This window comes from Acyrthosiphon pisum, chromosome A2 (genome assembly GCF_005508785.2).
Source record: "Acyrthosiphon pisum isolate AL4f chromosome A2, pea_aphid_22Mar2018_4r6ur, whole genome shotgun sequence".
NCBI lineage: Eukaryota > Metazoa > Arthropoda > Insecta > Hemiptera > Aphididae > Acyrthosiphon > Acyrthosiphon pisum.
The window spans coordinates 77925213-77951334 of record NC_042495.1 but is presented as its reverse complement, the minus strand read 5'-3'; the positions used below and the strand labels follow the sequence as shown (position 1 = coordinate 77951334).

The 26122-nt window shown below is 27.8% G+C and overlaps 2 protein-coding genes across 7 annotated transcripts; one reads left to right on the top strand and one right to left on the bottom strand.

The window, feature by feature from the left end:
* Positions 1-757: 757 nt before the first annotated feature.
* LOC100168393 (cohesin subunit SA-2) lies at positions 758-9213 on the bottom strand. Of its 6 annotated transcripts, XM_008185621.3 has the most exons (24): positions 9066-9201; positions 8924-8996; positions 7793-7979; positions 7384-7730; positions 7110-7312; positions 6729-6902; positions 6451-6655; positions 6161-6386; positions 5953-6106; positions 5604-5752; positions 5300-5519; positions 5018-5236; positions 4550-4732; positions 4169-4384; positions 3907-4068; positions 3643-3837; positions 3416-3575; positions 3188-3321; positions 2946-3122; positions 2663-2877; positions 2434-2597; positions 2323-2362; positions 1287-1343; positions 758-1213 (listed from the first exon to the last, which is right to left on the bottom strand). In XM_008185621.3, the coding sequence occupies exons 3-24, from the start codon at positions 7963-7965 to the stop codon at positions 1057-1059; spliced, it is 3930 nt and encodes a 1309-aa protein (XP_008183843.1). In that variant the 5' UTR covers positions 7966-7979; positions 8924-8996; positions 9066-9201; the 3' UTR covers positions 758-1056. The 6 variants fall into 6 exon arrangements, with proteins under 6 accessions (XP_008183843.1, XP_001950748.2, XP_008183845.1 ...); XM_001950713.5 differs by lacking the exon at positions 8924-8996 and having other exon boundaries at positions 9066-9213; XM_008185623.3 differs by lacking the exons at positions 8924-8996; positions 9066-9201 and adding an exon at positions 8828-8912.
* Positions 9214-12751: 3538 nt separating this feature from the next.
* On the top strand, positions 12752-20186 carry LOC100159502. The gene is made up of 14 exons (XM_001950690.5): positions 12752-13184; positions 13301-13415; positions 13944-14011; positions 14095-14143; positions 15872-15943; positions 16858-16971; positions 17042-17314; positions 17395-17523; positions 17839-18126; positions 18201-18458; positions 18563-18774; positions 19201-19358; positions 19451-19672; positions 19772-20186. The coding sequence occupies exons 1-14, from the start codon at positions 12867-12869 to the stop codon at positions 20010-20012; spliced, it is 2517 nt and encodes an 838-aa protein (XP_001950725.2). The 5' UTR covers positions 12752-12866; the 3' UTR covers positions 20013-20186.
* Positions 20187-26122: the final 5936 nt, after the last annotated feature.

The window sequence follows — 26122 nt, the reverse complement described above, 5'->3', positions numbered from 1 at the left end:
GAACAAAAAGAACTGTCTAACACTGCTGTTAAATTTCTTGTTGGATTTTCCACCACTTATTCATTTGAAAGAGGTTTTTCAAGTTTAACTTATGTTAAATGTAAATATAGAAATAAATTAAATGTTGAAGATGATTTAAGATAGTATTAAATAGAATTAGAACTTAGAAATATTGATAAACTGTGCCAACAGAAACAAGCTCACCCATCTCACTAATTTCTTTGAAAATAAGCGCTTATAGTTTTTAAATTTTTTTTCTATATTAGTATTTAATAACTTAATCTTAATGAAATAATAACGTATGTAGTCTTTAAATTTTTTTATATATATTTTAGTTTAGTAACTAAGAAGGGGTACCCAAAAAAATATATTGATAAAAAGGGGTACAGTGTTTATAAAAGTTAAAGAATCCCTGCTTTAATACATTTCCAGTATTTCAAATTATCTGCTCCTGTATCAGCCTTATTATATAATTCAAATAGTTACTTAAAGAATTATTAACGTCTCGAATCTAGGAAAAAACAAATTAATTTATCTATAAAAATTAATTATTAGTAATTAAATCATATAATCTTATAAGTATTAAAGATTTTTTTTGGAACCCATAAGTTATAATAAATGAAAAATACTAAAGGTTATAAAAGGTCATTAATATAATGAGTGACTAAAAAAAGTGTTACATAATATCGTAGAACATAAATACCCTGTGTATAACCATGTATAACCTAAGATATAATAATTAAATTATGCAAAACACTGAAACTGTTTTTAAGTATTTATTTAAAAAAAAAAAAAATGTCTGTCTATACAACTCAAGTGTAGGATACAATCGATTGATTTTAAAATTATAAGTTATTCATCTACAAAATATCAAAATATTGTATCATTTGTTATTACATTTATGACATTGGTTAGCATTTTATAGAGGAAATTAATGTATAAAAAACTGTACCTTACCAAGATTAGACAGTATCAATTAATATGAGAATAAAAATTTTGTAGTTTGGAAAATTTATTAATTGCTGTGGAATTAAGTACAGATATTATTATGTTTCATTATTCATCGTCATCATCGTCTTCTTGAATATAACGATAGGGTATTGAACGATTTATGCACTGACGTGTTGGGCGAGAGCCACCAGCTACAGTACTGTCTGACCAATTAGTTTCATCAGAGTTCAATTCAGAGCGGCTATCTTGTGATCTTATTGATCTAAATGAACAATAAAAATATATATATTTTAAATAACAAGTACCGAAGAGGATATGGGTTCATATAATCTTACTTAATAATCTTTGATCTCCTTTTCTTTAATGGTGCTTCATTCTGTATACTTGGAGTTCTGTGAGTATCAAAAAGTATAGTAAACATTGATAAAATAAAAGGTTTAATCAATTTTATGATTCAAACTAGTGAGTTTATGAGTATGAATTTAACTTTTTGCGTGTATTTCTTTGATAAAAAAATTAGTATTAAAAAATATTTTATACCCAAATTGAAATTATTTTACAAAAGCTCAATAAACCGAATAAATAAGTAGACAAAACTAAAAAAAAATTGATATTCAAAATTTTATATTTTCATAATAATATGAATTACTGATTAAATATGAAATATTAGAATTACATAAAAATTATTATTTTACTACTTACCATATTATAATTTAAGGTACTAGGGTTACTACATCTTGCAAATTAACTATTCATATAAATTATTATAATATAGGTAAAAGTTTTTCTCCATAATGTTGATTACAAAAAGATATTGTCGAAATATAATATTTAAAAATATATTATAATATATCTTACGATCCCAAACTAAATTTCATGCATATTGAAAATAATATTTTTCATACATTTAATTTAATAAAAAATAACTAAAACACATAGCCAAAATATAAATTATTATAATTATTATCAATCACATTTATCAAAAATGCATGCATTGTTTAAAATATACATTTAAAAGTAATTGATATACATTACATTAAATTAAATTAAAAGATTCAAATCAACTAATTTCAAAAATCAAAATAAACACAAATTGGATAGCAAAATATATTTTATTACACAATAGGAACACACAACGGTGCATACAAAAATTCCAAGATGACATTGGTGATAACAGCTTAAATTTAGTAACTGAAAAAAAAACAAAAATTTTAGCATAGAAAATTTAATAAATTAAAAATAATATAAGCATACTTTAACTGCAAAAATATTACAAATAAAATAATTCTCCGCATAGATGCAAAAGCATTAAAATTAATGTTATCCAAGTTTATAATTTACAACTTAATTAAAACAGTAATTTTTTATTACCCAAAATCTTGATCTGACCCTTCATCATCTTCGTCATCATCTAAAAAATAAATTTTGAAAGTAGTTGTTATGAATTATATTTTATTTTATATATTTAAATGATTTATTTACAAGTTTCTTTTTTGTTTCTACGTGTGTATGCCCGCCGTGAAGTTACTGGTCCAGGTTCAGCATCACCATGCATTAAGCTGTTTCTATAAATAACCCAAGGCTGCCAATCTTCACTGCGACTTGAGGGAACTGCTGATGTTATGTGTTTATCCAAATAGTTAAGACTATAAAAATAAACAACATTTAGGATAACTAATTATTGAACTGTACAAATTCAAAATATACATACACAATGCGTTTATCTTGTTTAAGAAGTTTGTTGGTGAATTCTGCTAATATCTCCAAAAATGCAACATGTGGAGGTGGTACTGATGGATCATCTTGAGCAATTCCTTCATCAGTACCTACAGCGAATAAAACACCTTCACGATGTAAAGCTGCCATAGCTTCACGATTTTTTAATGCATCCAATCCAAATGATAATGCAAATCTTTTGGCCAATTCCTGATATAAAAAAAAATGTAGTATTCAGTCAACTTGATTTAGTAATGTTAATTCTAGTCAAACTATACCTTTAAACTGCTGAACTCTTGAGAAGATCTTGAGATACGGAACGTGCCACAGTTGATTTGTTGTTCTCTGAATGATGTGATTAAACTGACAACCATAGTTCTGGCACAAATTACTTTATTAATTTCACGGGCCTTTCCAATTGTAGTCTTAATAATATCTCCATATTCATTATATGACTAAGTATAAAAAGATAATTAATAATCAGTTCATATTTATTAATTCATAACATTTTGATTCGTACTTTGACATAATGCTTAAAGATATCTGCTGCACAAGTAACCGGAATCATCCCATATACAATTAATTTACAATAAGATGCTAAAAAGTTTCTTCTTTTATGTAGTTCTTCAATTTTTGAATGTTCATCTTGAACACCTGTTTATTAATTTGGATTTATTAGTCTAAGTATATAGTATATAGTATATAGTTCAATATTTAATACATTTAAAACATCTAATATATAAATCACCTTCTTCTTCATAAACAAACACATTTTTTTGAATAAAATTATTCAATAAATCTTGAAGTTCTTTGTCAGAATCATAAATTAGATTTCCCAGGACTGGATAATGTTTAACACCCAATTGATTACAAAAAACCACAAGTAAGTCACATATTGATATATAAGCCTATTTAAACAATATTTATTAAAAATAAATGTTATATTATTCACAGAAGATAATAGAAGAAAAATACCTCTTCCTTGAATAAAGGATTAGTAGAATGTGCCAAAATTCCTCGAAGAACATCCATGAAATCAAAGAGCTTAGTCTTAACTTGCGCCACTTGTTCTTCTATATCTTCATTACGTCCATTTTCCAAAACATTTTCAATACTGTGTAATTCCCACATTGTAGCAAACATACACGCAGCAATGCTATATTTGATAGCCTTTCATAACAAGTAAAAAAATCATATAATGAATAATTAAATTGAAAATGTTTACAAATATTAAATTACTTCTTCTGGTAGTGGTTTTGAACCTTCATGGGCCATTTTTAAGTCTTTGAAAATTATATCCCACAAATTCCAAGGTCCCAAGTTATGACATGAATAAAATATAGAAATTTTTTTCATACTATTTACCACATTATAGATTTCATCATCGTCGGGTTTTTCATTCTAAAATAAAGTTTGTTTTAGAATAAATATTAAAAATCGTTATAAATAAATAATAATGGTTCAATATTTTATGAAAACAATAATCTATTTATTTATTTACTCCTTCAATTAGATTGTTCCAATCATCCATAGCTTCTCTGTGTTTATTAGTAATGGTGTCCATTAGTGTACTTTTTTGAACACTACACCTGGTAGCTAATGTAGAATTGTTTTTTGAACAAAGAATTTCTAAAGTTTTGGCACAAGTTTCAAGAACTTCGTCGTTTTGATGTTTGTCAGTTACCAAGTGTATTTTTTTAAGTAATAAATCTAAATTCTGAAGTAACAATAAAATGTATAAAACAATTACAACAATTTTGTTTTTTTAAACTAATATTATGTAGTTACAATGTCCAATAAATACTATTATTATTATTATTATAAAGTTCACATATAATATGAAGATTTTAGGGAAGAAAGTTATTCATTTAAATTTACTTACAGATTCTTGTCTTGATGTTGTATAAATATCCAAATCAAAATATTGAGGTATAGATAACAAATTAATAAGTTTGTCAGCATCTGCTCTATATTTATCAATTAATGGGGGTAACACTTTTATAAAATGTTCAGTTAATCGCTGTTTGTCATCTTGAACTTGTTTAATTTCTTTTACTGACATCATCTATTTAAAATAATATATTAATTAAAAATATAGTTTCAATAAATAAACATTTTAGTATCCAATCATGAAAAAAATTAACTTATTATATTTAGTTTACATTTATATATTATTAAAATAGATTTGAATATTATATTTTAAGCTTTGAATGATATACATTTAATAAAATATTTATTTGCTTAACAATATGACAAATTAAAGTAATTAGAATTGTAATAAAAATATATTATTAGAATATTAAAACGTAGAAAAAAGATTTAATCATTTTTTTAAATAATAAACTACTACCTTTCTATTTGGTCCTCGCCCAACAGGTGCTTCTCCAGTTGCTGCTTGTTTAATACAACACACCATCAATTCAATCAAACTTGTTTCTTGTCTATCATCCATTCTCTCTTCACTTAAACCAGGCTCTTCTAACAATAAATCAGTCATACATTCCCAATCTTTCATCATTTCATTAGAATCGATCAGCGAATCAACCAAATAGGCTCCATGTTCATGCAACTAAAAAATGTTAAACATTAAAACACATATAAAGAATAATTCCGATTTTTCACCAAATCTTACTTCAGATTCAATGAAGAACTGAACTAAATCTCGTATCAAAGGTGTATTTGGTAAACGTTTTTTTCCTCGTTTTGTTCTCACAGTTTTTGTATCTTCTTCTGGTTTAAATAATCGTTCATTTAAAAACTCTCCAGCAGCTTGAGCAACTGCACGATGTGAAGAGTAAACAAGTTCATAAACATGTTCACAGTCTTTATCTGATAAGATATCGCGATGATGTCTATATTACAAATAAACATTTTTACTTATTAAATGTTAGATAATTAAAATAAAAGTAAATGTAAAAGCTAAATATTTTATTCACTTTAAAATACTAATGACTAATCTAACAGCTTGAACTGCAACATCGTATTCTTTATCCAATGTCATTGCCACGATTCTATCCTTAAATTTACTTGTGAAAAGTTCCAATTTACTTTTTAATTCTTCAGAAGCATATAAAGGTTGCAAGGCCTACAAAAACAAAAAAAGAATAACATTTTAGCCAGTTTTAAATTTTTATAAACATCATTTATTTATTTATTTATCTATTTTTGTTTATTGAATGAACATAAATGTAGAACATATTAATGTTTTAAGTTTACAATATAAATCATTTATGTATTTCTTATAGGCAATGATTGAGTTTGAGATATAGAATTATGCAATATTACCTGTAAACATTTTAACCGTACTTCACCAACTTTATCATGCAAAGTCCAACCAATATATTTTAAATAAGAGTCATCCAAAAAGTTTTGATGGAATTTTTTCATCCAAACTCCTATTTCTGCCATACATATTGCTCTAATTTCTGGTAAGGTATCCCTGTAATTTTATATTTTAGCTAACTTGTTTGAACTATATTTTATTTTTACTAGCCTGTATCTGTGAACAAATACAGATTTGAACATATATGTCAACATATTTTTAATTTCATCCATATTTTCTTCAAGTTCTTGTCGTTTAGCCATTAATGATTCTAAACGATCACTTGCTCTTTTATCTCGAGCTTTTTGACGCTCAGCTTCATATTGACGTTGAGTATTATCCAAATTGACAGACACAATTAATGCTACATCAACTAGAGCTGTCATTAATTTCATGGCTGCAATTTAATGAATATTGAGTATAATTAATTTTTTAATTAATCGGAGTAGATAATAATTTACCTGCAAGTGTAGCTGTATGTCTAAATGCTCGAACTTGAGAATCTGATAAACCTGTTAAAAGTGATATCATGTTATCCATTAAATATTGATCATATATAATAGAATATTGGCACTGTTTGACAAGGTGACCAACAAAATCACAAAAATTTGATCGGAATTTTTTCCATTGAATTCCACTCATAATAAGAGGGTATTCTCCACTTTCCTAAAAAAGAAACAAGCAATATAAGAATGTATAAATATAAAAAAAATAACTAAAGTTATGAAAATTATTTTACTTCATCAAATTCTTCCGTCATTTTTCTAATAATAGCTGCATGCTCCATATTTTCAGACATAGCTGGTGTAATGACACCTTTACAACCAGCAGCATTGATAAAGAACTGCATCAAAACCAAAAGTGCTTCATCTCTATTTATTTTATATTGTTCAATCCAATCATCAACAGTGACCTAATATAAAAAGATTATATATTAATAAATATTTTATACATTTAAGATTCTGAGCTGAGTGATGATACTATGACACTTTTTGAAGGTGAAAAAATACTATAATCTTCAAAATGTAAGATGGTTTTAAATTTGTTCTATACTCCCGCCCACGAGAGAAGTAACCCGTTTCGCGGGTACTAAAGAATTACACAAGCTAATGTAATTTACCTGTAAAGAAACACGACCATTTCTAATTGAACCATACAAAGTTCCATCATTTTCTAATTGCAAATCAACAGGTTGTATTTGAACATGCTGCTTTTTTGATCCTGCAGGTCTGCCAGGAGGTCTTCCAGGCTTACGTTTTTCTGGTTTCTTTTCTGGAGGTGGAGATGGTGACATAGTAGATCTTTGAGGTGGATATTGTGCTCCTATGACAACAAAACATTAAATAAAAAAGTGTGTTAATTTAGTGCGTTATATTAAATCATGTATATTAAACCTCTAGTTCTTGCTCTAGTCACTCGACCACTACTAGGTGAATCAGAAATACCGCCACTAGGTGAATCAACAATACCACCACTAGGTGAATCAATAATACCACCACTTGTAGATGGAATTTGATTGTCTAAATGTAAATTAGACATAGCATCATGGACTGGCATTTGGGGGGATTGATGTTCTTGTATATTTATTTCTTCATGAATTGATGGAGAAACATGAGGAGGAGGTGTTTCATATGTCATTATAGTTTGTGATTGTTGAAGTGGCTGAATAACCGGCATTTGTTCATAATTATTATCTGATGCTCCAGGTTCTTGATAATGGTCCATGTTGAATACCTCAGATCTAGAAAGTAGCCATAATAATAATTATTATTATATCATTTTTTTTCTTTTAATATGTTTTACCTTGGTGTTTGATAATTATGATAATTTGCATAAGGGTTGTAATGTTCTTGATAATCTGATCTACTAGGTGTCATAGGGCTTGGATGAATAGAACTCCCTGGTGTAGATGGAACATCATACTCCATTGGAGGAGGATCATCCATGCGAATTCGTTTACCTATACTTCGATGCATTTTTACTTTTTTATCTGTAAAATGTTAATAAATGATTATAACAATGTTATATAATGAACTTAATGTTTTTCTTCTGCATACGTTTATTTTTAATATGTTTGTAATTACTACCTAATATAAATGTAATAATGTAAATTTAATGTTAAAACTATTTTAAGTACCTATATAGATAGATTCGGGTTTAAAAGAAGAGCTGTAGATAGAAATAAACTATATTAGTGACAAACAAAAACAGAGGTTAAAATTGTTTGGTCACACAAATATTGTATGTTATTTTATCATTATAAATCATTGAGTTGGCGAAGTAGCGACAGTCGTTATTTGGTATTTCTTGTCTCTATTGGCTATTGCTATTTTCCCGTATTAATAAATAATCAACATACTAAAAACTAAACAACAGTAAAACATATTGTGCCTATCATATTATATTAATTGTATTTGCCTATGTGAAGAAAAAATATTAAATAATAACCTTATCATTATTATTATCTAGTATCATTTATCGAGTCTTAAATTTTAATTTTTAAGTAGGTTACCTACATTAAATTTCAATGGAAATAAATACAATTATTATTTATTGAGTGTTTTTTAACAATGTTATAACCAATATGTTGCTTTGATGTGCAATTAAAAAGAATTATTATTAATTAATAATTGTATATTGTATTAATATGTCTATAAAATATTACTCGAGGAAAATACAATTTTCAGATTTCTTAAAAGTTAAAATACCCACATAATACAATAATTGAATAGGTATATTTTAGCTTCACGAAAAACACTTAAATGTAAAGTACTTATGATGTTCAAAACATAAACTGACGGCAAACAATTAACTTACTATAGTACTATACCTTCTTACCTTATCTTTATTACAGAAATGTACACAATTTTAAATATTTATCTAAAGTTAAATTTCGCGCTAAAACTGCTACGTAAGAAACAATAAATGATTTACCCAACTGATTCTAGTCACATACAAACATATTCCGTTTCATACACTGTTGGTTTAATGTCATTACCATCAACAACTAATTAAAATAACAAATGTACCACAAATAACATACAAATTTGGATAAATAAATAAAAATGTTACATACAGTGTTATGGTACGTCCTGTTTACTGTTGTCTATTTCGTATTTACTTCACGTTTGTAAGATAAACCCTAATGGTTGTAGTCGACTGTAATCATCTATTCAGATTTCAGTATTCTGTAACTGCAACAGTAATCTGTTGTTGTATTCAAGTAGTCAACACTGTAAAGTAAGTTGTCAAACGTTCGTCTTTGTTTACGGGGTATACAACACTTGTACCAATTTGGGTAACACAATTTTTATTGTAAAATCGTCACGACGTCACATGATACAATCATGCATAAATATTCCTAACAACAATATGTGCTAAAATTCCTAAAATATACGTCATAATAATATGATATTAGCATATTGTTCTATGATATTACCTATTAAGCACGAATGATGAATTAATATATTTCAAAACGTAGGTACTATTTCCATTTTACACTTTTTTAAGAAATCACGATTTTCTATTTTAAATTACCAGTGGAAATTGTACGTTATGTATTTACCTCAATTATATTCCCTATATTCTTTTATTATTCGTGCTAATAAGTAAGTAAGTAATAGTGTAATACACATTCGAGTATACGACAAACACTAATACGTCACTAATACCATATAAGTATAGAATAATACCAACGTGTATAAATGTATAATGTGTGAGATTTGTATTTTTAATTTATTATAATAATTATTTAGGTATTATTATACCATTTATACCTAAATGGTCCCATTATATATAAATGATTGAATATTTGAATCGACTATATATCTTATAGCAGGGGTGTCCAACGATTAGAGACTCTCCCACCAGTTGCATACTAAAATTAAATATAAGTAAGGGCCAAGGGGAGGATAGTAGGCTAAATTATTGTTATCAGAAAATGTATCAGAAAAGTTACTACCGATTAATCCGATTACATAAGACCAACTTATGAGAGATTTCACCCTGCCGCCCTCCTTCCTTTTACCTCACACAAATGTATTATTTTTTTTTGGTTTGGCCCTGTGTAGTGTGTACATTTAAATTTTTTGAATAGGCAATAGCGAACAATGTAATAGTACACATGTAAGTAATAATAAAAAAGCGGGTAAGTGACTGTCGCTCTGCTGTACAGTAGGTTACAAGAGTGTGACTGTTTTGGATGGTGTTAAATTTCAATTCAATGATATAATGCAACGAAAAACGATTCTGAGCGGAGGCTAGTATATTTTATATTACATTTATATTGTTACGGTAGCCATTTAAGCTGAATTATTATTATTTATTTATTATCATAATTGTGTGTAATAATATAAGTAGGTACTTAAGAAGTTTCAAGAACCCACAAATAATATTTTAAAAATAAAACACAAAACTAAAATCGTTCTCCTTTGTTTAAATATCTAATTTAATCCAAATTTTTAAATAAAATAACTAACAAAAAACTGTGTTTTTATATTTTTTGGTCTACGAATAACCGATTTACGTTGAACTACCTTGTTTTAAATTTTCAATCATTGCCTCTAAAAGTTGATCATTTTATAAATTTTGAACTAAAAAATCATGTTAGATTCTGAGTGGAGCAATGAATGTATTGATATTACAATGATGTGAGTTTTTTTTATTTTTATTTTTTTTTTTCCTTAGATCCAGTCCATGCACCGGGTTTCCAAACCTGTAGTAGGTACGTGGGAAGCTCATAGGTGGTACTTGATGAAAATCTCCCTTTATAAAAAAAAAGTATTGGATTATTATTTACATAACCTGAATATTATTTGGTTTATTTGATATAAATAATAATTTTAAATATTTAATTTTATTTTTAGATTCCGAGTGGAACGATGAATGTATTGATTTGATAATGTGTGTGTTTTTTTTTAATTTTTAATTTTTTTTTTTGTGTGTAAAAATGCTTAGATTTTCTTCAACAGTATCTTTTCTGATAGGAAAGTGAATCTAGTTGGTACTTTGGGGGGGGGGGGGGTCAACGTTTAAAATTCTCAATAGTTTTCAAAAGCGCCGGGAAAAACTACATAAAAATTTTAAAAAAAACGGGAATTTTTACGCAAAATTGATTTTACACAAATTCGATTTTGATTTTTGGTATAATTCTAAAGCAAATGAACGTGTATATACATGACATTTTCACCGGTTGTTTATATTCGTATTTTCTATACAACATAACATTTTCAAAATATTTTAATTTGTTTTTAACTGTTTAGGGACATTTTCAGTTTCCAATTTTATTAGTTTTATTTTCTATAAATGTCAATAAAACTTTATTTGCTCGGTAAAAAAGCTTGAAAATGTATTACAAGGCTCCTACTATATTTTTACAATGATATTTGAAAAATATTAAAAATCCTTAGTCACAATTTTTTTTTAGAAGTTCAAATCTTGACAAATACCTACGATAAAATCACGAAAATTAGCAAATTATTCAGGAATTCATAAAAATTTTTCTTTTTAAATCTCAGATTTGATAACATATTACAAGATTAATCATAAGGTTGTCTAGCTTTATCAAAGAAAAAATGTCTATAAGCAAATCAAATTGTTTTAGGATTATTAAAAAAATATCAGTCTTAGGTTTATCGTATATATTATATTAGGTACATACATTCATACGAATAATAGACAACAGGTTAGATCTAGTTAGATATACCTGCACAACTATATTAAAAAGTATAATATAATAATTAATCAATAAAAAAAAATATTTAGTAATTTAATATATTATATGGTCCATTCATAATATTAATATATTATGTTTTATGTGGTTCATAAACTTCACTAAATAAAACACATGATATATTGTGTTATAATAGTTATAATTATAAATTGTTTTATATTGAGTCATTAAAGGTATTATGTAAAAAAATATAGTACAGTTAAAAAAAAAACCTAGGTATTCACGACGTTTATACAAAAATTACAGACACCTTCGCAATATTACGAGTTACAATCGACACATAGTATATATGGCTATATACGTCAGAGCAATTTTCACAGTTTTTTCTTTAATTTAAAATTATTAGTTATTTTTATAGTACCTAATTTATTATAATAGTTAATAAAATTATCTTTATAAGCCGTGTTTATACTTTATTATACGTAAGTTTGTATTCATTGATTTAGATTTTACTATTTTTGCTATAATGCATTTTATTTTTTTAAGCTAGTTTCTTGCAACTTTCGCAGATTAAATCAGAATTCAGTATAAAAACTTAAAAGTTAAGTTTTAAATTTGGAATTTTTTTCTCGTTTATTACAAACAATTTTATAAGATAATATAATATATCTTGAATAATATATGAAACAATGAAGTATAAACTATATAATATTTGCACAATGTATTATGTACCTATAACTGTATCTATATTGGCTATATTATATAATATCATAGCTGGTTAAAATCATGTTTATATATTAGATTTCGTGCTGTATTCAAATGTATGATGACATTTTTTTCCTTCCATTATTGAAGCACGTTTTCAAATTTATATGTAATTGAAATATTGCATATTTAATATGCTGCATATTACGGTTGATATAGCGGTCGAGTGTTGAGATTTTAATCATTCATCGATTCTTATAATAATTAATTTCAATTAAAAAAGCATACCGTTAATTGAGTCTGATTAAAACGGGATCGTTGACTGCTGCATGCAGTGTAGCGCATGGGGGAGATTAATATATTGAAGTGTCTAATTAAGTCGCTGTGTGCGTTCGGGCGTGCCGAATACGGTTTCACCGAATTGGGGGGACTTTGTTATTCTTCAAATACTTATAATGTTAACTGCGTCTATGCTTCTGATCTAAAATTGTACGTTCAATCATGCAGTACTTCCCGAATGTGTGCTTAGTCGCAGTCATAACGGTCCAATACGTACTGTTGTATGGACTGTACGAGTATATACGCGAAGTGGACATCAAGTGTTCGGCATTGGAGGCAGCGACGAGCCATCGGCCTCGCCGGGATGTGAATATTGCTGAGAATTCGGTATCTTCGAAGACTGATGATGGCGGGGAAAAAGTGGAATTCATCAATCCCAATTTCCGACCCATTATCGAAAAAGAAACCAACGCTAAGGGTGAACCCCCTAACGGCACCAAAGAGGAATGGTATTGGCTCAACGCCTATTCTAGGATACCAGTAAGAGACAGAGAGAGTGAGAGAGTGCATATTGCACATACAATACGTAAAATACACAGTGCTTATGGTTATTAATATAAGTATTGTATTAACGTATAAACGGTAAAAATGTTTAGGTAGCTGCTCTTCAGGGTTTCTGCTCGTCTACCAGAGACTATTGTCCACCCGGGAAAGAAGGACCAATAGGTCCTCGAGGAGAGCTTGGTCCGGGAGGACTACCAGGCAGCAAAGGTATACGATTTATTAAAAAAAAATTTATAACTACCCTAAACATGGATTATTTTTATTGATCATAAAATCAAATGCATAAAATAATACGTTTTTTTTTTAATAATACTATATTTAAATCGTAAAATAATAATGTTATTTTTGTAGTAGGTATATTATTTAATAATATCGAATAGCCAATAAGTTAGGTTAAAGATACATATATTTTAATACAATGACACATTTATATGTATATATATTGTGCTATTTGTGTACCGTGAAAAAATGTTAATTGAATAACAAGATATGCTGTCCTTTTACTTATTAAACTTATTAGTTAATAGTTTGTAATTTAACCTAATATATCACTCTTTTAACTGTATGTTTATTAATTATTACAATATAATACTATATTGCATACAATTATAAGCGTTGGATAAATATTTCTTCAAAAGTTTACTTGTGTAATACAATGTTTAATAAAATAATAAACCTGTATTTATAAAATGTTTAACTAAAAAATAACGATTCCCTTGATAATTTATGTTTTAGGTGAACCAGGTCAGGTTGGCCCTATGGGTATTGAAGGTCGAAAAGGACCTACGGGACTACCAGGGCCGGTTCGTATAGGTGCCATACTATCTAAATTGGAGTCATACAAAATTCTTAGCTTTATTACGTATTAAAACATTTTTAATTATAGGTTGGACCAAAAGGAGAAAGAGGGATGACTGGTTTTCCAGGAGCACCTGGTAAGGATAATTCATATTATAGAATACAAACTAATATAGGTAATCATAAAAATACACACAGCTATTTTTTTAAATATACCTTCTTATTTTTGTTTAAAGTTCTGATCATACGTTTCATTTAGCCTAGGTAATACGGTAATACGGGTGCCTAATTAATTTTAGCCTTTAGGCTAAATAATTAAATATTGTAAAACAATTAATTCAGGGAAGTATCGATGATATGAAGTATACAAATTATAAATATAAATACCTACTACCTATAACATAGATTTCCAATATATGAATAGGTAAATTATAAATATTTATTAATATAAAAGATAGACTGTACACAAGGGTGGCTGCAGAAGGGGGCAAGTAGTAGCAGTTGCACCCCTTGGTTTTTTCTGGGTCAGTTATCACAATCATTATGACGTAATATACAATATCACAAAATAAATATTTTTTAAATTAAAAGTAAAATAACATTTTTTACTGAGTTATTTTTATTACACTCGATTATGAACGGTAGAACTAAGAACGTGGCTTTTATAGGTTTGTGGCATGTAGTGGTAAGGTCAAGTGCAGTGTCAAGCAAATTATTTAATTTTTTGTTTAAAAAAAACTAACACAAATGTCATGGACGACACCAAGAAATTGCATATTACCTAAATATTGCTCCTTATTAAAGACACACAAGCAGGCCCCTTAATTCATAAATTTACTCTCGTCTCACTACAGTACTAAAAAAGCAGTATTAAGGTGAAAGAGGGGGCGATCATGGCCCGCTTGTTCCGCCCTTAAATATGCCCCTATCACTAAATCGGATAGTGAAACAAAAAATTGAAAATAATTCGCTTCCCCATCTCCAATTCTTGGGGACGCCCTTGAGTCTGCACATATATCAATATATGTATATCTGTATAAACGCATATAGGTACAGACAGTACTGTATTATACACACCTATTTTATATTTATATATATATGATTTATCTATACTGTACATCAGTTAGTAGGTTAAAATTATTTTACAATAATAACAATAACATTCAATTATTTCATAATTAAGTTATAGTTATAATGTCAGACTGTCAGTCATCAGCGCATTATTTGTTTACTCTTTCTGACAATATGAAACATTGCACAACTTGATTTAAGCAGAACCATGCAATCTTATGTTGTTAACTTTAATTTAGATTTTAGAATGAAATTCGAATTGACCTATTATCAAACTGAATAAGTTGAGATTAGATCATCTGTGTTTATATGTTGGCTTTTTTGCGATATTTCAATTTGTATACAACAAGTAATAAGTACCTATATGTAAAATAGGTATAAAAATTTTAAAATTTTTTACATCGCTTGAAAATTGAAATATCGTAAGGAAACCAACGTACAAACACTACACAAGATTGGATCCGCTTAATGCAGATTTACTATGTTGCATATGGCCAATTTGGGCCAGAGAAAGAAAACAAATAGTGTGCATTGCACTAACATTTAACACGCCCTCTTAATTTTGATTTATGTAAAATATCAAAATACTTACAAAGGTACCTGCATATATTTCAATTATGTATAATTTATATTAAATAACAATTTTGTTTTTTATAGAATTATATCAAAGTTAATTACAACTTCTTTTACCTATTCTAGTTTTATTAAGATAATTAATGTTTAAAAATAAATTTAATGAAATTTTATTTTATGAAATAAATACCATTATAAAATATTTTTATTTAATAAACTAGGTTTAGATGGACGTGATGGTATTCCTGGAGAACCCGGATTGGATGGAATGCCAGGAAAATATGGTCTTGATGGTTTGTAATTAGTTGTATACAAATAGATTATAACTTAATTTATATTAAGATAAGAAAAAATATTTTTGAGGTGTGCTTTTAGGTGGGTAAGATTTTTTGATAATTATTTTGGTGGAGGTAAAAATTTAATTTTATATAAGACCAAGTTGTTGGTGGCTTTTTTAGGTCAACAAAAAAAAGGGGCAAAGATAATTTATCGGAAAATCGCTTAATATTAAGAACGTGGGTGGTGGGTGACCTGATGTTCTAACTGTGATAGAGATATAGAGTGGTAATAATATCATCTTTACTTGAAGTAGAAGGGTGGAGATTATGCACTACGTTTCTCATATTGCTGGTAAGAATGAAAACTGTTACTGTTCTCGATTAGATAATATTTAAAAATTAGTCTGTAATAGTTATTAAAACGAGTGTGGATGATCAGATATGAAGATGCGGTTTTACAGATAAATTCTGTAGTGTTAATAGTTTTCATAAAGTTTGAGGTAAAACTGGAAAAATTTCTCACGCCTTTGGCCTTTAATATAAACTGGTGGTGGTTTTGATTAGCTTGAAGTTGAATTTTTATTTGATAAACCACGATTATTGGTTGATTGGATCATTATAACAACAGATATAATTGCGTATAAAAAACCGATAATGGAACGAGCGTAATGACCGTGCGTTCATCGTGCTGTGCCCGTTAGACTAAAAGGTAGTATATAGGTATACTATTAATTTTATAATTTATAATATACAATATTGAGTATACACATATCGTTTATCGATGTAGTAACTTTTAAGTATATTTTAGTTAAAGTATAATTTTTAATTATTTATATATACTTACCTAAAATTATTTAATATTATATTATCCTACATTTCTTATTTTAAAAGAGTCCTTAAATGTGTTAGTATTTAATAATTAACTTTAGGTTTTCCTGGTACTAATGGATTACCCGGAAAAGATGCAACATGCTTTAATGGTACCGATGGAAAGCCTGGTGAAATGGGACCCTTTGGACCACCTGGCCCCATTGGTCCGAAAGGTTAGTGATTATTGATTTTTTTTTATACATATAAAAATAATGCAATTATATTTAAAATTTAATGAATTAGGTTTAACTGGACCGAAAGGTCGTCCAGGTAAACCAGGAGTTGATGGTACTCCTGGAAGACCAGGATTAAGTGCTTATAATTACACGGTAAATGGAATTCCTACTTCAGATTTTTTAACAGCTCCTAGTATTATTGGACAATCTGAATTAAAGAATATCACTGTAAAAGAGGGTGATAATTTAAGGTTACGGTGTGTAGCAACAGGATCCCCTAAACCTACAATTGTATGGCAAAAACTTGATACTACTACAGTACCAATAGGGTCGTGGAGAGGTAATTATTTTTAAAAGTATTACATTTTTTCACAAGTCATTTCATTATGAAATTCATATAGTTATTATTTTCTATTTTAGAGGAGTCAGTCACCGGCCATGCTATAAATATCACTAAAGTTAATAGACTTCATATGGGTCGATATAAATGTATTGCTGATAATGGTATAGCTCCATCTGCAATACAATATTATTCAATTGAAACTCATTGTAAGTACCTACCTAATTACATACATATCTTGTTCCTGTCGTTAAAAAAATAGTATTACATAATATTAACAGTAAGTTCAGTCATTATCAGGGAAAAATTAAAAATATAAATAACTTTTTCGGCAAGTTCACATATTATATTTTATATTATTTGTAACATTATATAATAAGTATTTAATATTTATATATTATATGTTTTAAAAGAAATATAAACATCTGTTTTGATATTGGAAGTTTTTACCCCTAATCAATAACATATGAAAGTTTAAATTAGATGTTATCATAATCATAATGTATAATTATTATTATTTTTAGTCCCTCCGCTTATTTCTGTACAAAATCAACATGTGGCAGCTGCAGTTAATCGTTCAACATCATTTGAATGCGAAGTAGAAGCTTTTCCATACGCGATTCACTACTGGGAACGAGAAGGAGACATTCTAGATAACAGTGATAAATATAGTATAACCAGAATAGATGTTTCCAATTATAAGTTCATAATGCAACTGAATATATCATCGGTTGTTGATACTGATAATGGCACATATTACTGTGTGAGCAAAAATGACGAAGCCATCGTAGCTGGAAACATCACTTTATACAGTAAATATTTTTAAATAATTGTTAATATTACGATATTCGTATATTCAATGACACAACTATTTTGTACATTGCAGTAGTTGATCCAACTTTGGTAACACCTCCGCCTTATGTTGACCCTAATAACAAAATAAAGTTCGGTACAGGACCCCCAGAGTTAGTTGGAGAATACGATATATGCCAACCACCTGTAATTTGTCCTACTTGTCCAAAATCAAAAGAAACAAAAGAGTGTAAAGAAGAATTTACGATTGATGACTTGCTGGGCCATCAGCCATTAGCTATACAACAATTACACAAAGTCACCAATAAAGGTCATGCTAATCGAAGTTTAGGTAAATACTAAATTAAGAGTATAATAATAGGTTTGTATTAATTAGCTCCACCTACAACTTACTTTATACTTACCTAAAACAATGATATTTATAATGTATTTCAGACTGTCAAGTATATGCGGTGGGTAAACCAGTCTTCAATAGGGTTTCGAATGCTTCATTTGGAAGTTGGATGAAAGATCCAATGTCACGTGAATCAAACGAAACAATTTGGATGACAACAAATGAAATAAATTCACTTTTTCAATTTTCTAATAAATCAATGTTTAAAGATAATAAACCAACAAAAACATATACCTTAAGTTACCCGTTCCACGTGAGTGAAATGCATAACTATTTAATCATTTACTATTAGATACCTACTAGGTACTTAATATTAAATTTTATTTGCTAGCGTAAAGCAGCAGTTTTACAAATAGATAACACTATTTTATCATATATAATAATTTAAGTATTAAAATAGTCTTTATAGTTTTAATTACCTAATTTATTTAATTACCTACTGTAATAATTTATAACTGTTTTCAAATCTTCCAACAAGATAAGAAATATCTAACCTAAAATATATATTTGCTTTTAAGCTTAAGTAAGTCAATTTCATATTGTGATTTTTATTATTGTTTATATAGAAATGGCATACTTAATGTGAAGTTGGTTTGTATAAGAATAAATAATAGTTATTAAATTAAATTGCATACTATTATAATAATATTTAATTAATTCTTATAAAATTGTATTTTAGGGAAATAGTCATGCGATGTATAAGGACTCTTTTTATTTTCACGAAAAAGACAAACCAATAATTCGGAGGTTTGACATTCTACAAGAAAAATGCACTAATTTTATGACGGTCCCATACTTAAATACTACTAACCTCAAAAGTCGTTTGTATACAACCAAGTAATATAATTTATTATACATTTTGAATTTAAACCAAATTAAACTGTATAAAGTTTAGAACTGGGTACAGTAGTTTTTATATGTATATTTAGAATGAATTATGTAGATTTGGCAGTCGAAGAAAATGGATTATGGGTAATTTATGGCCTGGAGGATTCAAATAATACAGCTGTTCTACATGTAGATCCGATGACTTTGGAAATAGAGTATGCTTGGAATATTAGCGTCAAACATGATCGAGCTGGAGATATGTTTATTGTTTGCGGTGTATTATATGCAGTCCATAGTGTAACTGAAAGGAGTACAACCATTAGGTGATGCATATAACATATTTCATACAATTAATTCAAAATGAATCAAAATATTTTAGTTCCCATTCTACGATGTATTAAATTTTTATAATTTTAATTTAGATTTGCACTGGATTTATACAAAAACGTACGATTAAATGATGTTGATTTACCATTCACTAATCCATTTGCACACACTACACTAATCCAATACAATCCACATAATAAAGAATTATTTACTTGGGATCAAGGAAATTTGCTAACGTATCCAATAAGATATAATTCTATGGGTCTTAATATTACTAACAAAGAATTGGATGACGAAATGATTCCATCTGGTATAGAACAGAGTAAATTAAAATAAAGTATCAGATATTTTTTTTTTACATTTTAAATTATAATGTTTTATTAAAAACATTGTATTAGATCATTGTAAAAACACATCTAAATGTTCTAAATTTATTTGGCAACTCAAGACTTATTATTTTTAATGTGTCTCCAAATACGTACAATATAATATAATATTTATTGATATTTATATTATTAATTTTTTTTTTTTGCTTATTAAATACAATAACTATTTGATTGGTATTTTAATATATCCTATTTAATTATTTATTAGGTATAAGTATGGTATAATATTGATATAGTAGGTATTCTTTACACAATATACATTTTGTTCTAATTATTTTCTTGTGAAAACTAATTGTCGAAGTATAATAATTAATGTTGCAACTGTATGACGTATGCATCAATAAATAAAAACTATATATATTATTAAATAAACAATTAAATAGGTAAATATTTATAAATTGTTGGCAGGAGAGAGATATGCGAGAAATCTCCATAGCGAATACAATTGTAAAAATAGCTTTAAATAAATAAAGTAATAGTACTTAAATATACGCGGGTGTATTGAATTAAAATTAAAAAAAAATTGATCTGCTGTAGAATTAATCGATATAAATACAGTTTTCTATGTTATATTTTTTAGGTCCTATATAAACGTAAAATCTTATTTAAACTACAACACAATCGAACACGATATAGCAATGTATTCAATATGTATGTACATTTACATGTAGATTTGTATGAAATAGTCATAAAATAATACAGTATACTATCACCTAAGTGGCAGACGTGACAGTGTTGTAACTGCAGCGTTTTCGGGAAATCGTATTGGTTGAAGGGTGGTTACAGACGGATTGGAATTTGTGGTACACTAACCACTAACGCATCATTACATAATTATTTATTTATCAGTCTTATATATAAATATTATGTATAGTACAAAATTATACAATAATACATAGTCGTTAAAATGTAGTGATGCAATTATTTTGAAGCTAAAGTTGAAAGTGGGGCCCTCTATAAATATATGGTGTCCCATGGCCCAATTAATCCTGAATCCGGGCTTGCTTAAAAATTGAAATTATTGTGATGATTTATTGTAAATTTTGTCATTTAAAACTTTTTCATACACTTACCACGGATAAGTTATGGATTTTTGTTGTATTCATATTATGTTCATCGTATTTGACTGTATACACAATATCGCCACGTTATCGGATACCTACTTATATCATATCTATACCTCGTTCGCAGTCCTGTAAAGTATTTAAGTAAAAGTATTCAAATACTTTTTTAAGTATTGAATAACTTTTTAAATACTTTCAGCATGAAGTATTTTGAATGGTATTTTAAATACTTTTTTTTGTTTTAAATACTTTTTGGTATTGAATAGGTACTTTAGTTTTTATTTCGAACATTTTATTTTTATTCGAAATAATTGGTTGGAAAAATATTATTGTCAACTAAAATAATAGAATAATAGTTTTATTTAATATTCTGTATTTCTGTGTTAGCCGAAACCCAAAGTTTTGTGAAAACCAGATTTCTAAAAAAAAGTTGTTGAATATTGAATAACAATATTCCCTTTAAAACTATTAGATAACTATTAGATTACCTACTACCCATGTGTTTATATTATGATAATTAGAAACCCACTTTAAAAACCAAAAGTATTTGAAAAGTATTCCAAATACTTTTTCAAAGTATTTGAGTAGTATTTGAAATACTTTACAATTAAAGTATTTGAGTAGTATCTTAAATACTTAAAAATAAATGTATTTGAGTATTTACTCAAGTGCTTTTTAAAAGTATTCTTTACAGGACTGCTCGTTCGCTAAGATACTGTGGTTACTTCAGAAATGCGAGTATACGACTGGAGACGAGAAGTGTGTATTAATTGTGTGGTTGCTCTACCACATTCTCTCGGTGGACGAAGTTGCGATTAGCTAAAATGTAATGTTATGAACAATATTATTGAACTCTGCAATAATGTACCTATTTTGCCTAAACTATACGCCGTGCAACACTTTATGCGAAGTTTGTACAACAATATATTATTATTATTTATTAGTATTTTATATAGACATTAAACACGTCTCATTTTTATCAGCATTTAGTATTTACGCTAACAATATTAGTGTAGTCCATATTCTAGATCAGGTGTGCCCAACCCGTGGCCCGTGGAAGTATTCAACTGGCCCTTGACCATTTTATAAAATTATACATTTCGTTAGGTATAAAAAAAAAATAAAAAAATAAAAGTGTTATTTTAATAAGCTTTTAAGGATTACTAAATATCTTGCAATTTTTAATTTGAATGAAGTGATAAGAGTCATAAATTCGATTAGTGATCAAAGATAACAATATATCTATCTATGTATATATATATATTATATAAAAGATAGATAGGTCCCTATTATAATATATTTTACCATATTTTTGACTATAATATAAATATACAATAATAAACTTATAAGTTATAAGCAATATAAATTGGTTGTTTATCAATACTCACAGACTCACAATCAATCTTCAGAAGGATGATAGAAGTTTGATAGTAATTGTAAAATAATGCACTGATGATATTCAAGCTTTTAATCTAATAATCTAATTTGTACTTCTCTGATCTCTCATTTCCTCTTTATATAGGTCTTTGCTCCTAATTTTATAATTTCATGATTAACATTTTTAACTTGTAATATTTTCCTGATTATTATTTTCTTACGACGAATTATAATAATTGGTCCTGTTATTTTTTTCGCGTGCATATAATATTTTCCTATACTATTTTACTTTCCCATTTGTATCATACTTCTGGATGTGAATAATTTTCATGTATTTTCACCTTTGCCTTCGTATCTGTTTTATAATTTTATTACAGAAGAAAATAAATTTCACTGGGATCAGACCACTGGGTGAAAATGGGAGAGAATTGGCCGACGCCGGACAGCATCGCAACGCGCCGCTGTCCTTATACTCTCCGTGGTTTTCGCCCTGGCCTGTCTGGCACACTTATCGAACATTTAAAGTATTTAGGGTAATTTGTTCTTGCATTACAACATGATATCAAAATCAATTTTGTCAATAGTTTATTTTTTGTAAATTTTCCAGTTTTTGCTACCAGCAAATACATTGAAGTTGAAGATTGAAGCATTTTTAGTTTTTAGTTTTTACTATTTCAAAAGGTATACATAAAAAAAATAATGGTTGCAAATTTTTTTCATAATCCATATTAAAATACAATAGTTACATGGTAGTTGAGAATTTCACAATAACAAATAATCAGAGTTCAGACTATAATATCATAGTCCTCCAAAATTAAGTAACCACAAAACAATGATAAAATAGTTTGCAAATGTCAAATTTCAATTTTTGTTAATGGGTTTTGTGCGTGGTTTTAAATTTTTATAACAAACTCAATTTTTTTCAAATTGAAGGGCTCCGTGCAACAACGAGACAAGTCAATTTTTATCAAAAATAAGTTTTTGGACCCTTCAATTATTGGTGTCGATGAAGATTTAAGATTGAAGCATTTAAGTATTTAATACTACTTCACTAGACATTTATTTATTTTGTTTAACAGTTTTTAGATTAATTTTAGCAGCCTAGAATTATAAAGTATAAGGTAGTTGAATCCATCAAACCTTCCAGTCCTGTATACTTCTACCCTTATTACCTATTATTTTCATTACCACCTCACTTCAAATTTTGTTGATGATTATCTACATTATTTAGTTTTTTTGGAAAGTTGAAGTAGTTTCACGACATGTTTATGTCCAATACTTAACGCAGTATCTTCTTTGGAGAATCCTATAAAATTAAATAGTATGTAGGTATTCTCTGAAGAGACTGCAGTTTACGACCACCAGATTTTCAAATTATATGATTAGTACAAAGGTATTCAGGGTACTCTCGGGTATAGCTGTTTAGATATACCTGATAGCTGGCCCATGTAAAATTATTTAAGTATACAAAAAATGAAATAGAGTAAAATGAAAGAAAAACAAATTGTAAGGGGCATGTGGGCGCCTGAAGGCAAACGTAAAGAAGGAAAAAAATGATACTGAACAACATAACAAGCTGAATACAGCAGTACATCTTGACTACTATCGCATATACTATAGGTATTTTTTACATTAAAAAAATCGAATAATTATGATCAGAAGTTTATTCCCGTTTCTTAAATGTATTAGAAAATGTAAATAAATATTATATATATTATATTATGTATAATGTTTAATTTGTATTAGGTATATACCTACCAACCATTTACCAAAGTACCAACCTAATACCTATCATGTGTTATTTTAAATTTTAGATTCTAAACGGACTAGCGGAGCGATGAATGTTTGGATTTTACAATGATGTGTGTGGTTTTTTTTTTAATTTCTCTTATCACCATTTGGATTTGGGACAGTAAAAATGCTTAAATTTCCTTCAGAAGCATATTTTCTTGTAGGAAAGTGGTATTTTGTACATTTTGTAAATAGTGGTAAAAAACTGACTAGAAAAACAAACAACAATTTAAGGAAAACTTAGATTTTTACGTACAACCCGTTTTCAAAAAAAATGGATTTCGTTTTTTAGTGTCAATCTAAAAAAATAACTGAATATAGATAAAATTGTCAACGAATGTTGACTTTTTTGAAATAATTATAGGTACCTAGGTATACCGTATACCTATAACAAAACAAAATAATTTAAAAACCATTTATTTAAGTTATAATATTAGTTTTGTAGAAATATTTATTTCGTGTACTTTATTTTTGTCTTATAATCAGTGGCAGCGTCAACCTACCGGAAAATATAATATATTTATTATAGGTACCTTATTATCGCTATATCGGTTAAAAAAATAACACTAAAACTACCCATTTTCCTAACAATCAAACACATTACACGTATAAATATTAATAGGCAAAATAACAAAACAAATACAAAGATTTACATAACTCATGGCAGTTAAATACTATTTAATATGCACATAGTATGTACAGAATATTATATATACCTATTATATTATTAATTATTTATAATAAAAATTCTAGTTTCCTTTTTTTATTGGTTAGTTCAACCAGCACTTCATCAGGAGTAATTGAATCGTTTTTGTTGATCGAGAGCATAGCTAGACCATTAAGTCTTCCCTATTAAAATTAATTACAACATTAATTCATTTTCCAGCGGCAGAATCAGAGGTGGATAGGTAGTATTTATGTCACAGGGAAATATTTGAAGGGGTCCCCAAACTAGAAAAAAATTTGGTCGCTTCGCTCGCTTTAGATACTTATTCAATCTAACACCTTTAACTATAAATAAAATGTTTCGTGCGAAACCATAATTTTAGTTTGGTGAAACGGCATATGAGGAAAATGCTTTATTCGGTTGTATGGGATTTTTGAAAAATTTCGAGGAAGGTCGTACAAATTCCGAATTAAATATCTGCATAGAAGTTTCATATAAATAAGTAGTTTTGGAAATAAGTGGGGGAGGTGAAGAAATGTTTCTATAGCCCCCCATACAAATTATTGTATAACTTCGAAAAAAAATTTGTACGAATTCCGTACTAAATATCGGCCAAAAAAAAATTGCGAAAATTCAATATTTGTTAGGGAAACATACGAGGATATTTCGGTCTTAGATTAACGATAGAAATTTAAAATACTATGTTAAAGATCTGTAAGCAAATTCTTGACTTGTTGTATTATTATATTGTTAAAAATAACAGTAATAATAATTAATATACCCGAGTTGGCCCCCCAACATAAACATAGACGGGGAAAATCCCGACGGATTTCGACGGATCGGACGCATTTACTTTGGACGCGACGTTAGAATCGTATATCGTATACAATGGAGACGATTTGTTAGCCTAGGATATTGTATATTATATTTATATTAACATTATTAAATCGTAGCCGGTTAAGTTGAATTATTACTATTTGTTTATCATCCTATTTGTATATAATAATACCAAGTATATATTTATAGGTACTATTTAGCTTTTAGCTATTTTTAGTATTGTTGATAGCTTGAGACAATACTACGTTATAATGCGTTGTTTGTCTTAATAACTAGGGACCGGATTTATATGCAAATGCATATACGTATTGGAATAATCTTTTT